Source organism: Chroicocephalus ridibundus, chromosome 6 (assembly GCF_963924245.1).
Source record: "Chroicocephalus ridibundus chromosome 6, bChrRid1.1, whole genome shotgun sequence".
NCBI lineage: Eukaryota > Metazoa > Chordata > Aves > Charadriiformes > Laridae > Chroicocephalus > Chroicocephalus ridibundus.
In genome coordinates this window covers 21,802,561-21,816,780 of record NC_086289.1, presented here as the reverse complement: position 1 = coordinate 21,816,780, position 14,220 = coordinate 21,802,561, and the positions used below count along the sequence as shown (strand labels likewise).

The following is a 14,220-nucleotide window of genomic DNA, read 5'->3' as shown; positions in this document are numbered from 1 at the left end:
GGTTTTGACATGCATCAGGACTTAAGGTTTTACCTTAATTATGGTAACTTGAGAATAAAGGTGTGTTGTTTTTTTTTTTGTAGGACACGGCTTTTGTCTTAATTTGATTTTTCTTTGTATTGCCTTTGATTCAGGGAAAAGGAAGGGAGCTATAGAACTGTAAAATCGTTCCTGGAGAAAAATTCTGGGAAGCAGCTTTGCAGGGAAGCTGCATCTATCCCTGAAACTAGCTGGTAGAGCGAGGGAATGGGGAGGTCACCTTGTAGTTTGAAACAAATCTGTCTAGTGCCCAAACGTGGTTAGGGGTTGGGGAGGGAAAAGCCTAAAGGTTGTGGGAAGGATTGGTGAGACTTCATCTGCCTGGGAATATGGCAGGCGATGTCCCAGATTGTCACTTACAGTTGGTTTGTTTCTTCCTGGAGATTCTGGGGAAATGATTAGTTTTGCAGGTTGATGTGCAGTCCTTTGGGTCAGGGTCTGCTTTGAATGCCGCCTCAGCACCTTCCATCTGAGGCTCTCAAGGCACTTATCCTAAAACATCGTTTGTTTTAGCTCCTGATCGAACAGCTCCGAGACCGGCTTTTCCATGCTCAAGGAGAGAATGTGGGTGATCAGCAGCCACCCCCTTTTCCCTACACTCGCGTCAATGTAAGTGTCATTAAACACACATCTCCAGCGGCCAAGGGTGGTTCTACCCCTGAAGGAGCAGCCCACAAAACAGGTCCCAGACATCCAGAGAAGGTAGGCCTTAAACTCAGGTGTTCATGACTTGGGGAGAGGGAGAAAGGCTACTGGGTTGTGGAAGGCATATGAAGTAATATAAGATGGCACAGATTGCGGGCATTAAGCAAACATCAGTGATGTCCTTCACTGGAGCAAACACAAGCTCTTTGATAATCCAAAAATATGCTGGCAAGCATCTTTTCACAGAGCCCTGGATGAGATTGTTAAAAGTATGGTGATCCACTGAGATCTCACGTACTGAGGGGAAAAGGGGGCTGTGGTTCGCTCTGCTGGGCCCATCTCACACTCATGTCTCAGTAAAATTAGTGTAGTATGGCTTAATCTCAGTTCTTGCACAAGAAAACTGTTCAGGAAGTTTCGCTTCCAGCCTCTACTACTTCATTATTGTTCCTTCATTAATTCCTCTGGTTGTGGTTCCAGGAAGTCACTGGCTCCTGAGGACTAATCCTTGTGAGAGCTGGAGAATACTCTGAAGAGTGTGGTTCCCAGCTTGTTGAACAAGTTATGTGGTGGGAAAGACCTTAGATCCAATCCATCCAGGGCACTGACAGCAGCAGCATCTTCTCTTGCCTGAAAAGTGACAGGGATAGAAAGAGGATCTGATTATATGTGTGTGCACATGACTTTGTCCACCATTTGCAAGTTCTTTGGTTTTTAATTGCAGCACAACTATCAGTCATCATTTGCCCCTTCAGCACCTTCTCAGCCTTCAGTGCCTTCCCTCTTCATGCCTCAGCCAGTGCCAGCGATGTCTGTGACACCTCACCATGTTACCCCTCCCCAGGCCAGCACGGGTCCACAAACAAGTGTCTATTCCAGAGGGCCTCCCTACCCACAGTACAACCTGGGCTTGGTTCCAGCAACAGTTTCAGGGCCAGGTAAGCATTGTCTGGTAGTTGTGTCTGTTCTCCAGGTTTTCTTACACTAAAGCCTTCAGTGTGGATGGCTGCTCTACTTTCTTCCTCATGGGCCTATTGTACTTGCAAAGAACAAGTCAGCTGTCTGAGAGCCTTCTCAGTGCTTCTGACACATCTAGTTCTAGCAACTGTTGCTGCACGTCCACTGATACTAAGGATATATAGGGGTAGAGAAGCCATAGCTAACTTTGCAGCAGAGTTTGACTGATGTAGCCTGGGTTATGGAGGATACACCTGGCACGGATATTGTAGGGTATGACTTGGAGAACGGCAGACTTACTAGCATGAAGGAGGGCATCGGGAGTAGTCTGCACATGAAACAAGTGATGCTGATACACCCTCTTTCTCATTTGTAGCTGTGTCACAGTCTCAGCCATTTGGACCAGCAGGAGTCAGACCTGTTGGTCCTGCTCCCTTCCCCAGCCAGCCTTCTCTGCCAGGACAGTCCATGCCCATGACATCTCCTGGTGTTCCACCACCCGGACCTGCCCTCTTCACTCCAGCCTCAGTCCCATCATCTCAGCTTCCTGCAGCTTGTCCTCTCCCTGTGGCAAGCCAATCTCCTCTAGGTTTCTCATCAGCACCTTTCAACTCTCCCATGAACATGGGTTACCCTCAGGGAGGTCCTGGAGCTCCATCTACTAAGCCCCTGCCAGCAGCGAGCATTCCTCCGCCTCCCACAGGTAAGTCATGCTTGTGTGACTTTTATGTCCAGGATACCCCTGGGTGGGGTTTGCAGTCCGTGATGGACACGGACCTTCTGAGGTCTGGTCTGTCACCATAAAGGCTGGATGTAGCGCTGAGGCTAACCTTACAGGCACATTGTGCTGAGTCTTGCTGTGGTGGTGAAACACAGCAATGACGACAATTTCATTCAGTCTGTTCAGCTGCTCTGTCCCCCAGGTGTGGTTACAAGATGCTGTCTCTTCAGGTCCCCAGTGCACCCTGAGAAGTCAACCACTCCAGAGGCATCTGCTCTGCCTGAAAGGGTAGTGGTTCCCAGGGAGAATGCCTGGTGGAAGGCTTGCTGATCTTGCCCCTGCTTATTGTAACTTACACAAGAAGTGGACTTGAAATGCTGGGAGAGCAGGGTCCTGCTTCTCTGTCCATGGGATACTTGCTTAGCTTCAGGATAAAATTCCTCTGTCTGCTGTGCTCTAGTTCTCCCCCTTTTTTCTTCTTCCCAGAAAGTGCTTGCCAGGGAATCACTTCTGGATTCCCCTGTGCAATGCTGTAGACCTGGAGCCTTTCCCCACTGGGGGAGGGAAACTCTGTAGTTTGAATCCAGCCCAGCCTGCAAGTATTATGAAGTCCTTGCTAGCACAATGAAGAAAGTGTTGTTGGACCTAGTTCCTAGTGGATGGGCATTCCCTCTTTCTATTTCCCACAACATCATCACATCTGGTGCTTGTTAATTTTTTGTTTGCTGTTTCAGGGGACAGGTTTAGCCAGGCTGTGGAGATCCCTAACAACAAGGCTGACAGTCCTTAGATTTTTTTGAGCAGATGCTTCTCCAAGCCACATGTATTCTGAGAGTGAAGGAACTGAGGCTTTGAGGTTTGCCTCCACCTGGCATCATTTGCTGAGCAGTGTTTAACCAAGGATAGCAAATCCCACTGTGTGAAGCCTGTGGGGACTACACGCAAAGGCTCTAAGCTAAGGCTGGACAAATTCCTTCTGAAAAGCTAACAGGGATAGTAGTCCAGGGACATTACTCACTGAGTAAAAGCTGTTGGTGACGATGACTTTCCCACCCTGCCTTGATTTTTCAGGTTTCTTCCCTTGGCTAGATCCCCACATGGATCATGCAGGTAGTACCCAGAGAAGCCTCCAGGCCTGTGGGGGAGGCAATGTTGCTGCTTCCAGTGAAATGTGGGGTGTGTGTGCACGCTTTACTGTGTGTGCATGCGTGCATGCTCATTGCTATTTGTTGTTGTTCCTTGCATGCCTGGGGAGCTATGCAGCTGGGGTAGTGGACATAGTTGTCCTGACAGCTGGGGATATTGGAAGTGAAGTGAAAACATTGCACTCTTACTGATGAGTTTGGGTACAGAAAGCAGAGGTTCCAGCTTCTTCCTTCTCTACTCTCCTCCAGTCCTGGAGGAATTAAAGCATTCTCAGTCTCTGTGTCCCTTCAGGCAGTTGCTGGGCCAACAGGACAGGGAAGCAGCACCTTTTCCTTTCTTCGTTCTCTAGGCAAGGAACAGGCCAGTGGTTGTAATTCATCTCGTTTTCTCCCTTGTACACTCCCAGCTTTTTGCACAGCTTTACTTGTGCTTTTGCTTTCCCCAGGTGGTTTGGAAGAGGTGGGTCCCAGCATGAGCAGTGGTGGAGTAGAGCTTCCCAAGCAGACTCTAGGGGCTGGAAAGCCCTTTTGGCTTCAGTTAGAGGGCAAGGTTTAGCTTTGAATCTCAGTCTATCTGCTGGGGAGGATTTGGACTGTAGAGATTTTCTGACTGATGCTTCGTACTGATTTCTCTCCCTGGAATTCACTGATGATGGAGAGTAGGTATCTTCCAGTCTACGTTGTCAGTGGGGTAAGGCTCAATGTCTTAGTGGGCTCTCTGCACAGTGACTGCTGCTTGCACCAGAGACCATCTGCCAGGCACAAAAGATTATCTAGGGAGTCTCAGCTTTGTTTAGGAAATCTGGGTACTCGGTATCCACTTATACCACCAAGCAAACTTTGTTGTGTGGAGTGAAAAGGAGTCGTCCCTTCAGCAGAGAAACAAAAGACCCTGATGTTTCCCTGTTAAAGGAAAGATGATTCCATAGCAAAGATTTCAAGCCCTTCCTCAGGCTGAAGATGCCCTATGGGAATTCACTGCTGGGAAGTTCCCGTCTCCTGGCCGCATTTACCCCCAGTTTTAATAGCAGCATATGGCATTCCCAGATCAGCAGTGCAAACTGGCTTCCTTAGGAATGCTTTCTTGCCTGGTATTATTGTTCTAGTTTTGATGGGTACTTTTCTTTAGCCTGGAAGGGGACTGTAAGATCACTCAGTCTGACTGGCCAAACTTGCTTGCTTTGGAAATTCCTGAACATAATCTGAGCAGCCCATGAACACATTTTTGCTAGCGCAGTGAAGAGAGATCTCTGCTTGTAGAAATCCCACGCTCCTGGGGAGTGTCAGGGACAGGGTGAAGGACAGCAACCTATTGGCTGATCTCCTTTCTGGCTGGGATAATCCCTGACTCCAGCCTGTGATGGTCTCGTTTTTTCTGGGACGGGCATTGCTGGAGACTGCTGCCATGGGGCACTCCTTTCAGGGTTGATGAGAAATTCACAAATAGCACAGGCAAGACAGTCAGTTTCATCCCAGCAAAATGCAACAGGGTCCTCTTGTCTCATGTCTGATGATTAAGTGCCTGGCTTGCAGACTATAATTTAAATAGCTGTTTCCTGTGAGGATTCAAAGTGCTACTGGGTTGGAATAGTGCCAGGGACTGCTAGGCCACAGGCTCGGTGGGGGCCAGCAGAGTTCTAGGGCACAGAATCCCCAAGCTAGAAATAAGTGCCAACTTAATTAAACTACTGATCCAAACTCATCAGAGAGTGAGTCTTGAAATCATGGGAAAAGGGAGGGCAAAAAGAGGCTGCCAGAATTTTAATAATAAAGGTAATTAAAGTAATGAAGCACCTTTTGCATCTTTCCCCTGTGATTTTTAAAGCTCAGTTCAGGATCAGTGGCTCATTAAGTGTGTCACTGAGCTCCAGCAATTTTGATATTGCCCCTTAGAATTATGTCACTTTCTCACAGATTATTCCTGTCTCACGGGCTTGAGGTTATTAGTACTGGGGTGACGAAGCACAGTCTAAAGATGCAGGTACCCTTACAGGACAGCAGCAGACAAGGTAGTTGGAATTTGACCTTCACAGAATGAAGTGTGGTCACAAGTCTTTTGATGTCATATTGTCTGATGGATTTTTAATTACCTGGAGTGAGGTTAGAAGCTAGGTACCACAGAAGTGTCTACTGAGACACCCCTCTGCTCCCAAGGCATTTAATGGTTAAGTCTATTTCCTTCTAGTGGGAAGCCAGCAGATTTTACTAAGCTTTGGTTCTGAAGATTATTGTGAAAGGGGAAAATTTCAACGAACGCCCAACTTTCCCTTTTGTCACAGCAACCTGCATTGCTGTGGACTGCTACCATGAGGCACTCCTGCGAGTGTTGGCAAGAAGCCCTCTCTCACCGGTAACAGAGCCCTCGCTGTGGTACCACAGCACTAGGTTCTCCATTTGGGGAACCCCAGGAGCTCCCTGAACCCTGCTGTGCACACGCATGCAGGTCCCGACCAAGGTTCACGCCTGACGCTGAGGCTGACTTCTGCAGCCTCTGCAGAATGCAGAAAGCTTCAGGTAGTTGTGAAAAAGCTTTCTGTGTGGGAGTGGGTGTGTGCCGGTTCCATCTGATCAGACATCACCTCATGAAGCCTGTGCACATACTTGGATGTTAAGAATGTCATTAAGAAAGAAAAAGGGAAGCAAGAGCAGTTCTTGGGCCTGTGACCTGGGCCTGAAATTCCTTGGTTGAAATGGTCTGAAGGTGCAATGATGGGGGAATTGGAGACATGGGCCCTTTTGCTGAGGGAAGTTCCAAACCACGCAAGCAACCATGAATTGTTGCTGTTGCCACCTTCTGAAAGTCTGACATTTGTGTCTTGTTCTCTTTCCTGGCAGCTCAGGAATCTTGGACTGATCCCTCTGCTGTAAGAGGCCCTCAAAAGAAAAAGGTAAGCTTTCAGTTGCAGTATGCGTTGGTTGTCTTTTAGCCAGGGAGCTCTGTGCAACAGATACATTCTTATAAACGCTCCCTGTCACACTCAGCAGGTCTCATTCTGTGTTGGTCAGTCTACTTCTGCATTACCTATGTAGCTAGGACCGGAGTCTAAATCCTCTTGGCCCTTTGCCATCCAAACTCACATGCCATTCTCCACGGTGACTGTTTTGTAACATGGTTATCGTCTGTGATACTGCATCCTCTGTCAGTACTTCCCAGGCCGACTACAGTCACTTGTTGCTAGAAATAGGGATCTAATCTTATCCCCTTGCCCACACACTTTTTCTGACAGTGGCTGGGGGGGATCACGCTCACTTCACACCTGACAGCTGGGGGCAGCATTTCCCCTCAGCATAGTGAGACCCGCAGCGATTTGCCTCAGATGCTGATACCAACTGATAGGGCACTTCTGCTGAGAGAAGTTGGGAGAGGTGTAGCTGTGAGCTGCCTGCCATGTTGGCCCTGCTGCTCTCCCCCTTGTAGTGATTGCATAGGAGGACCTGTGAGCTGAGCTTTTATGCAACAAATGCTCTCAGTACCCCATTTCTATCACTGCTGCCTTCTGGCAGGTGAGACAAGAGGCTTGTTTGGCACCATTCCCACCCCCAACTCCTCTTCTTTAGCTTGGAACAGACTTCTCGCCCTTTTTCTGGCAGCATAGCTGGGAACCTGCTTCAGGCTGTGCTCACTACAACAGGATTAGCCTCTTGTTAAAGCCATCTCCTTTTGATCTAGCCCCGTCGGAGTGAATCTGTCCTGACTCTCTGGCTTAGCAGGGGCACGATGAAGTGTTTGCAAGAGGATTCTCCCCCCATGTCGTGGGATTTTCCCCAGCACTTGCTCTGTTGGACACTTTACTGCTGCTAATCTCTACATTCAGGACTCGTGCCGTCGCAGAGCCAAGGCGGCTTTCTGAGGACCAGTGCTTTCAGGGGCAACGGATCTGTTTGATTGAACAATTCCAGAGGAGTTTTCTTGCTGTCTCTTTGACTGTTCATCTAGGATGCAAGAGGAAGGGCCCCGTGCTCCGAGTAAGGGGGCTGAAAGAACAGGGGTGTGTTACACATCATCTTGAGAACTGGGCACTTTGCAAGTTAGAAAGGAAGTTGAATTTGACTGTGCGGAATGTAACCAACTCTTCCCTTGGATTTGGTTTTCTTGATTATTTTTTTTTTCTTTCTTCTTGCTGACAGCTGCCTGACAAATTTACTCCTCCAGCCCCCATCACAGCTCCAGTAATGAGCCTGCCTGCTGAGCCCCAGGGGATCCATCCTCAGCTGTCCAGGTTGCAAGAATCTGGCCAGTCGCCCCCAGGAGCACCCAAGGAAGGCAGCCTGCAGGTACCCAGAGAAAGTGGGGCAATTCCACAGCCACCAGCTCTTTGTCAAGTAGAAAAACAACTAAACTTCTGAGATTCTTATTAATTGGCAGCTGCAGGGCTTATGTTGCTCCCTAGCCCTTAACACTCTCTGCCTGAGTGTTAGAGCAATTGCCGGGGTGGAAAATGACACCTGGGTATGGATGGGAGAGAGGGAGGGAGGCCAGGCAGGCTGTCAGCCTGCTGAGAGTTGGGAATCCACAGAGGCCTGAAGCTATATCACAGTGTGAAGATGATAATCTAACTCTGTGCTTCCAGGTATTCTCTGGGTTTGTGAAGGGGTGAAATTCTTTCTGTTCATAGTTGCAGGGGAGGAATCAATCTGCTCCAGCCTTTCATGCTCTTGTTGCATTCATTCAGCTTTTTCTCTCTCTGTCAGTATCACCAGCTACCTGTGGAGAGGGTTGAGAGGAAGGAGGTGCCACCTGAGCACCAGGCTCTGAAGACCACATTTGAAGGGTTGGTGCAACGCTGCTCTGCTGTTGCCACTGATCCAGTAAGTCCTCCCTTCTCTGATCTTTGGCTTTTTTGCCCTCATAGATGTTTGACTGGTGCTTCCTTCTTTTGGTTGGGAAAAGAGAGGAAGAGTCTTGTCCCAAGAACCCAGTTAATCTTCATCTTTCCTTCTTCCCTTAGGCTGTATGTTTGTCCATCTCTTGGGAACTGAGATGCATTCTCTAGCATTTATCCACTGCTTCTCATTCCCTCTCTGGACCAATGGTTCTGTCCTCCTGGCTTTTTGCTCTGAGAAAAGTAGAAAAAATGACCCAACTAATTCAGCTTCCTTTTTCACCGGCTTGATCTGTAGATAGTTCGTGCTGAGCTGGTATTACCAGCTATCCTCAGAGCTCAGAGGGAAAGGCTGAGATACCCTGTGTGGAAGAGAAAGCCAGACAATCTTTGTGTCCGAGTCACTGTAACTCCTCCACCATGGTTCCTGGAAGGCTGTTGGCATACATGCCGCTTTGCATGAATGTATCAGGCCAGACTGTCTGGAAGCAGAAAAACGGTGTTTTCAGCATCACGTTACGTTGCTAAGTCTTCCTGGAGCTTGGGGGCACCATGAAGCCTTCTGGAATACCTCTGCTTAGGGGTGTTGGGATGAGCACCGAGCCCAAACTGCTGTCTCAGAGTCAGGCAATTTGTGTGTAGCAGCAGTTTCAGCGTGTTCGCTCTGTGCTTTCTGAGAGTGCAGTACAGCGCAGCAATTTCTGGGAGATAACCTAAAGGTTCCTTCTAGGGACAGAAGGGCCTGTTGGTTTGAGCTTAATCGCTCGGCTTACGTGGAGGTTGACTAGCTGGTTTGGTACAGCAATGCAATGCACCCAAGCTCCTAAGGCTGCCAGGCCTGTCCCAGCATTGCCCAGAGCCAGGCATTTCTAGCCACAGTATAATTTACCCGTGAGTGGATTAACTGAGGTAGGCTTAATGGGGTCAGTCCCACCAGAGCTTCGGTACTCAGGCCCTTTCCTTGGTGGTTACCTAGGGTGGGAAGGATATTCCCTCTTTTCCTCAAGGAGACTAGGAAGATGCTGTTGCTTAGGTCAGGTGGGGTGGGGCTGTCTGAATGCCCCATGGGTCAACTAGTGGATGTTTCTCAAGCTCTGGAAGCAGCACTCTGTCCTGTGGTCTGCAAGCACTGGCAGAAGGGAGGAACTCTTAGGCTGGGAGATGGGAAAAGGGGCAAATCCAGCTTCCTGTCTTGGGAGAGAAGGCGCGCATGTATATTGCACAGTGAGGGCATGGCTGGCTTGTAGCACAGTCCCTGGCTGGCAGAGGCTGAGATGCAACTGAATTGTAAGGTGCTGCGGGGAGAACAGTGGAGGGGAGGGACTAAGTGAGAACAACATGGTTCTGGGAGAGGTGGCTTTGAAGCTCTGGCAGAGCTAGTGATACCTGTTTCACTTCAGAAAACCCGAAGGAAGCTGGAGGATGCATTGCAGCGGCTGGAGTGTTTGTATGAGAAGCTCCGTGAGCAGGCGGTAAGTAGATGCCACCATTCCCTGTGGTCTGTCCAGGTTCCTGATCCCACCTTTGCACTGGGTTGTGGGCCTTGGTGTCTGTCCCAGTGTTACCAACACATATCCGCTTGAGAAAGTTAGGGGATTGCCAGACCTTATAACCCACCTTGAATCCAGCCAGCCTTATCTCGTCTTCCTTGAGTTTGGCCCAGACATAGTGTAAGGAAAAGCTGGGGAGGTATCTGGGGGGTCATTTTGCGCCCAGGAAGTATACTGGCATATAGACAGGTTCCAGACTGGAATGGACAATAGAGTGTAGTTGTTAAGTGTGAACCTAGTGTAACCTCTGGCTTAGGAAATTCTGAAACTGCTGATGCCAATTGCTGGAAGAATAGCTATCAAGGGAAGAATCCTTTTAATATACACCCTTGTCCTGAGTGTCCATATTAGCCTGAACAGAGACAGGATTCTGTGCTAGATGGACCTTTGACCTCCTTAAATACATCAGATATTAAATTAATGCTGAAACGTCATTACTTAGGATCTGCATTCACTGTAACCCAGACTGGGTATTAGATTAATGTTTGTTGTGGCCTGGGAAACCTAAGGACAAAGCAGGCTGTCCTTCCGGCCAGTGCTTGACTGTGTAGGTGCTGTTGGGTGAGGATGAAGTAGAGAACGGGAAGGAAGGGTGTGGAGGGAGGGAGGCCTGTGTTACAGCGCTCAGCATGCTGACTCATTTCTGCTCCCTCCCCACAGCTCTCTCCAACCATCCTCATGGGTCTCCATGAAATTGCCCGCTGCATTGAGGCTAGAAACTACCAACAGGGTCTCCTGGTTCACACCCAAGTGGTGAGCAGCAGCAGTTTCAGTGAGGTGTCTGGTTTCATGCCCATCTTGAAAGTCCTCATGACCATTGCCGGCAAGCTGAATGTGTAAAGTGTGGAGCAGCTGGAACAGTGCACAATGAGAACTGGTAGACTCCCTCACCTGTTGTTGTGCTGCAGGTTATGGACTCTCCTTCTTACTCTGGAGAAGTAAGTCTGTGCCAGTGCCTGGAACTGTGCTGGGACAGCATGGCTGGCCCCATCCACTCTCCAGAAACCAACTGGGGCCTGGGACTCCTGGAGACTGTTCTTTCTCTCTCTTCTTTTTCACTAGTCTGAGGCTGCTTCCCAGCCCAGGGATCTCAATTTCAGGCTGTCCAGGTTACACAGAGATCCTCCCTCTTCCCCGTTTCCCTGGCACAAAGGGGAAACTCCTTCCTGCCTAGGGTGACGTTGCTTGTTTGTTCTTTTTTTTAGGAGACAAACAGGGCTGGCACCTGCAGTGCCACCAGACAGAAGAGCCTCAGGCTCTATTCCCTGCTGCAGTTTAAACTGCCTGAGTGATAGCTGGGCTCCCTTGGGACTTAAGCTGGGGTGTCCCTGCTCTGTTGGGCTGCAGTGAGGATCTCTCCTCTGGTTCCTCCTTTTTCTTCATTCTTATCCTTGACTCACCCTCTCACCCCTCTGCACCCATGTCCTGCTACAATTAGGGCTAACTGCCAGCTTGCTCTGGGCTAGCTGTGGTTCTCTCTCTTCTTCACCCATCCCTCTCTTTTCATAGTAGAGTCTCCTGTTTACCTTCTGTCTCCCCTCTCTTATATCTTTTCCCCCATAAGCTGCAGGCTTGAGCCCTTTATGTTTCAGGCCCAGGGCTGGATCTCCCTTCTCTCTCCTGGGACTCTCCCATTCAGGAATGCTAGCAGGTTGGACTGCTCTATGCACTCCTCCCCAGAGCTAGTCACATCCTGGGTTTGGGCTGAAAGCTGCCCTCTCTGGCTCCTGGCCTTTTTCACTTCCTTTATGTTAGCACAGCTGGCCTTTTGCCCACTGGTGTTATCTAAAGGCTTCCCACATTAGGCTTTTCAAACAGTCTAGGGGCTTTAAGAGCATCAGGGATTGTTCAGGTCCCATAAAGAATCCCCTCGAGCTACTCTGACCAGCCCAGACTTGAGCACGGGGAGACAGCTCACTGCTCCAAGTGTGGTGCATTCATTTTGCCTACAGTAGCAGATAGATACAAAGGTGGTTCTCAAAGGCCCCTTGGCACTATGGTGGCAGAAATACGCTGCAGGAGGTGATGCTGTTAAGGATGTGGCTGTGCTGAGTCTTTTCATCACTGTGGCGTTTCCTCTGGGGTAAAATAGATGAATGAAACATATCTGTCCTGCAGAAGAAGTCTGGCTGGGAAGGCAGATAAGATTTTAGGGCACATCTCCGTGTATGTGTGTGTGTATCTTTCCCTTTCTTCCTCCCTCCTTGCCTTCCTTTCTCTCACCCTCTTTCATGCTAACCAGGGAGCGTAATCATTGGGCCCTAGCTGGGAGCAAGGCTTCTTCCTGACATTTGGCTACAGCCAGTCCGTGCTTCCTCTGCTTGCTGCTTGAGTGGTAATGCCATTGTGGGGCTGTGGTTCAGTGACTTACGCAAATCAGCCTGCTCTGCCAGGAGACTTAGGAGGGAGAAAAATCAGAGAAGCAAGGGAGAGGACACATCTCATTCTCTCCTTTCCAGGTCAAAGTGCCTCCTTGTTGCTGCTGTGTTGTTTCTATTGCTGCGGTTTGATGCACTGAGAGATTACAGAACAGTGAAATAAAAGCTGTGTTTTGTGATACTGCTAGCGTGGGTTTTTTTCATAGGCTTGTCACCTCAGGCTACATGGGACTTCCCTCAGTCTGCAGGGCGACCCACTGAGAGCTGAGTTCTCAGCTTTGGTGAGGGGGGCAATTGAGAACTCTGTGGGGCAAACCAGATTCTGAGCTCTGCTGATGTGGGCAGCAACCATCCTGGTGTGGTGAGACCCACTCCATAAGGCTGCAGGGTGAGAGAACTGATTTTCTCCGGATCACCTGCCTCAGTTGTGACTGTTCATCTGCATCAGACACAAGAAGGTCACCAGGATGGCTGAGGTTCTCTTGGGGAATCACAGCAGTGTTGGTGATTTTACACCAGACTTCAGTTGGAAGTATGCCAGTAAGTAAACAGAGCACCCTTGATGAGATCCTCTGCCATTGGAAATCAACGTTACACCGCTGAAGCCATGCCAAGCCACTTAAACTAGGATGAGGATCTGACCTGTGTGGAAATCAGATTTATACCATTGAATTGTCAGTTCTTACCATTGGTTAATAACTTCTGAATGGGTTGGCTGATTTAATTTAGGCTTTTAAGGAGGTAAGAAGGGTGAAGTGAAACATTGGTACTGAGATAAAGTCAGGAATCAAATTAGCTCCTGCAAAAAGGCTGATGTAATCTCAAAAATTTTTGCTTTCTTTTTCCTGTCAGCTGGATAACTAGCATATATGTACAGGCCAGCCAGTCAGCACACCTGAAACTGAAATGTGCAGGACTATATTACCTGGCTTGTGGTTGGAGGACTTGGGAGGAAGTTAAGGTTGACAAAGATTGTTGGATGGGGAAGATTTGAAGGGCTGTTGCTGGGAAGGGACCAGGGTTTATTAGAGTTTTGGCGTGTTATGGACACAGCACATGCATTCAGAGAAAACCAGCCTTTGTTAGTTCTGCTTCTGGGAAAGACAAACGCCAAGCGTAAGGGAGTCTTGCACAGCTTTTGCAGCCCAGTCTAGGAGCAGTTAGCAACAAGTCTGGCCTCCCAGCTGTCCCCCATCAGGGAGATGCAAGCTGATTTTCAAAGACAGCACTTGTGTTATGATGCCTTCTGATGTTGTACAAGTGAGCAGGTAGCCCTGGAGGCATACATTTGCTTAACAAGTATATCAGGAAAGTCCTAGCTTTCTGAGATCATTTAACCTCATATTTCTTAGATTCTGCCTCTCTGGACCCAGTTATAGTACCCTGTGGAGTCCAGCCACTCTCTCTCTTTACCTCAGGCCACTTGTACCACTGAAAAATAAGTATGGATTTTCCACGTATTTCTCCAATGCATTAGACTTTAGTTCCCTCCAGCACACGCTGCTCTCTCTACCCCTGGACTCATGCAGAGACTGGCTATTTATCCTGTCTTCGCGGCAAGTCCTTCCTTGCTTGCCTCTTTGTCCCACAGTTGCCCAGTTTTGCTTCAGGTTTACCCCAGCGAGTGCCATCCCTAAAACTCTTGCTAGGAAAATCGGGCAGGGGGAAGTGAGGTGACGTACTCGAGGGTCTTTGAGAGGCTTGTGGCAGAAGCCTAGTCTCTGTGGCCCTGGGGTGGTATGTGTCCTTGCAAGCCCAGCAGGAAAGCACTCCTTCATTAATAGCACTATCTCTGCTGGCTAGTAACAGTTTCTGGTCTATGGGCAGCAGCTTCTTGGCGTTGCCCCCTCCCATGTGGGCACATGCTACCACTGCATCCCTGCCCTGCTCACAGAGAAAGCCTTTTCTGTTGGGTGAGAAGGCCTTTGGGTTGACAAAGAATTGGGGGGGGGGCGGTAGGAA

At 49.1% G+C, this 14,220-nt stretch overlaps 1 protein-coding gene across 8 annotated transcripts in view; it reads left to right on the top strand.

Moving 5' to 3' along the window:
* SEC31B (SEC31 homolog B, COPII coat complex component) overlaps window positions 1–12,450 on the top strand; it is a 35,961-nt gene extending 23,511 nt beyond the window's left edge. For 6 of the 8 annotated variants that reach the window (XM_063338073.1, XM_063338074.1, XM_063338075.1 and 3 more), the window contains exons 19-27: window positions 553–741; window positions 1,409–1,622; window positions 2,018–2,344; window positions 3,434–3,472; window positions 6,343–6,395; window positions 7,636–7,782; window positions 8,200–8,316; window positions 9,731–9,802; window positions 10,541–12,450. In XM_063338073.1, coding sequence (XP_063194143.1) covers window positions 553–741; window positions 1,409–1,622; window positions 2,018–2,344; window positions 3,434–3,472; window positions 6,343–6,395; window positions 7,636–7,782; window positions 8,200–8,316; window positions 9,731–9,802; window positions 10,541–10,720 — 1,338 coding nt within the window. In that variant the 3' untranslated portion in view covers window positions 10,721–12,450. The remainder of the gene's footprint in view (window positions 1–552; window positions 742–1,408; window positions 1,623–2,017; window positions 2,345–3,433; window positions 3,473–6,342; window positions 6,396–7,635; window positions 7,783–8,199; window positions 8,317–9,730; window positions 9,803–10,540) is intronic. The other 2 variants (XM_063338080.1, XM_063338079.1) reach the window with 2 other exon arrangements.
* Window positions 12,451–14,220: the final 1,770 nt, after the last annotated feature.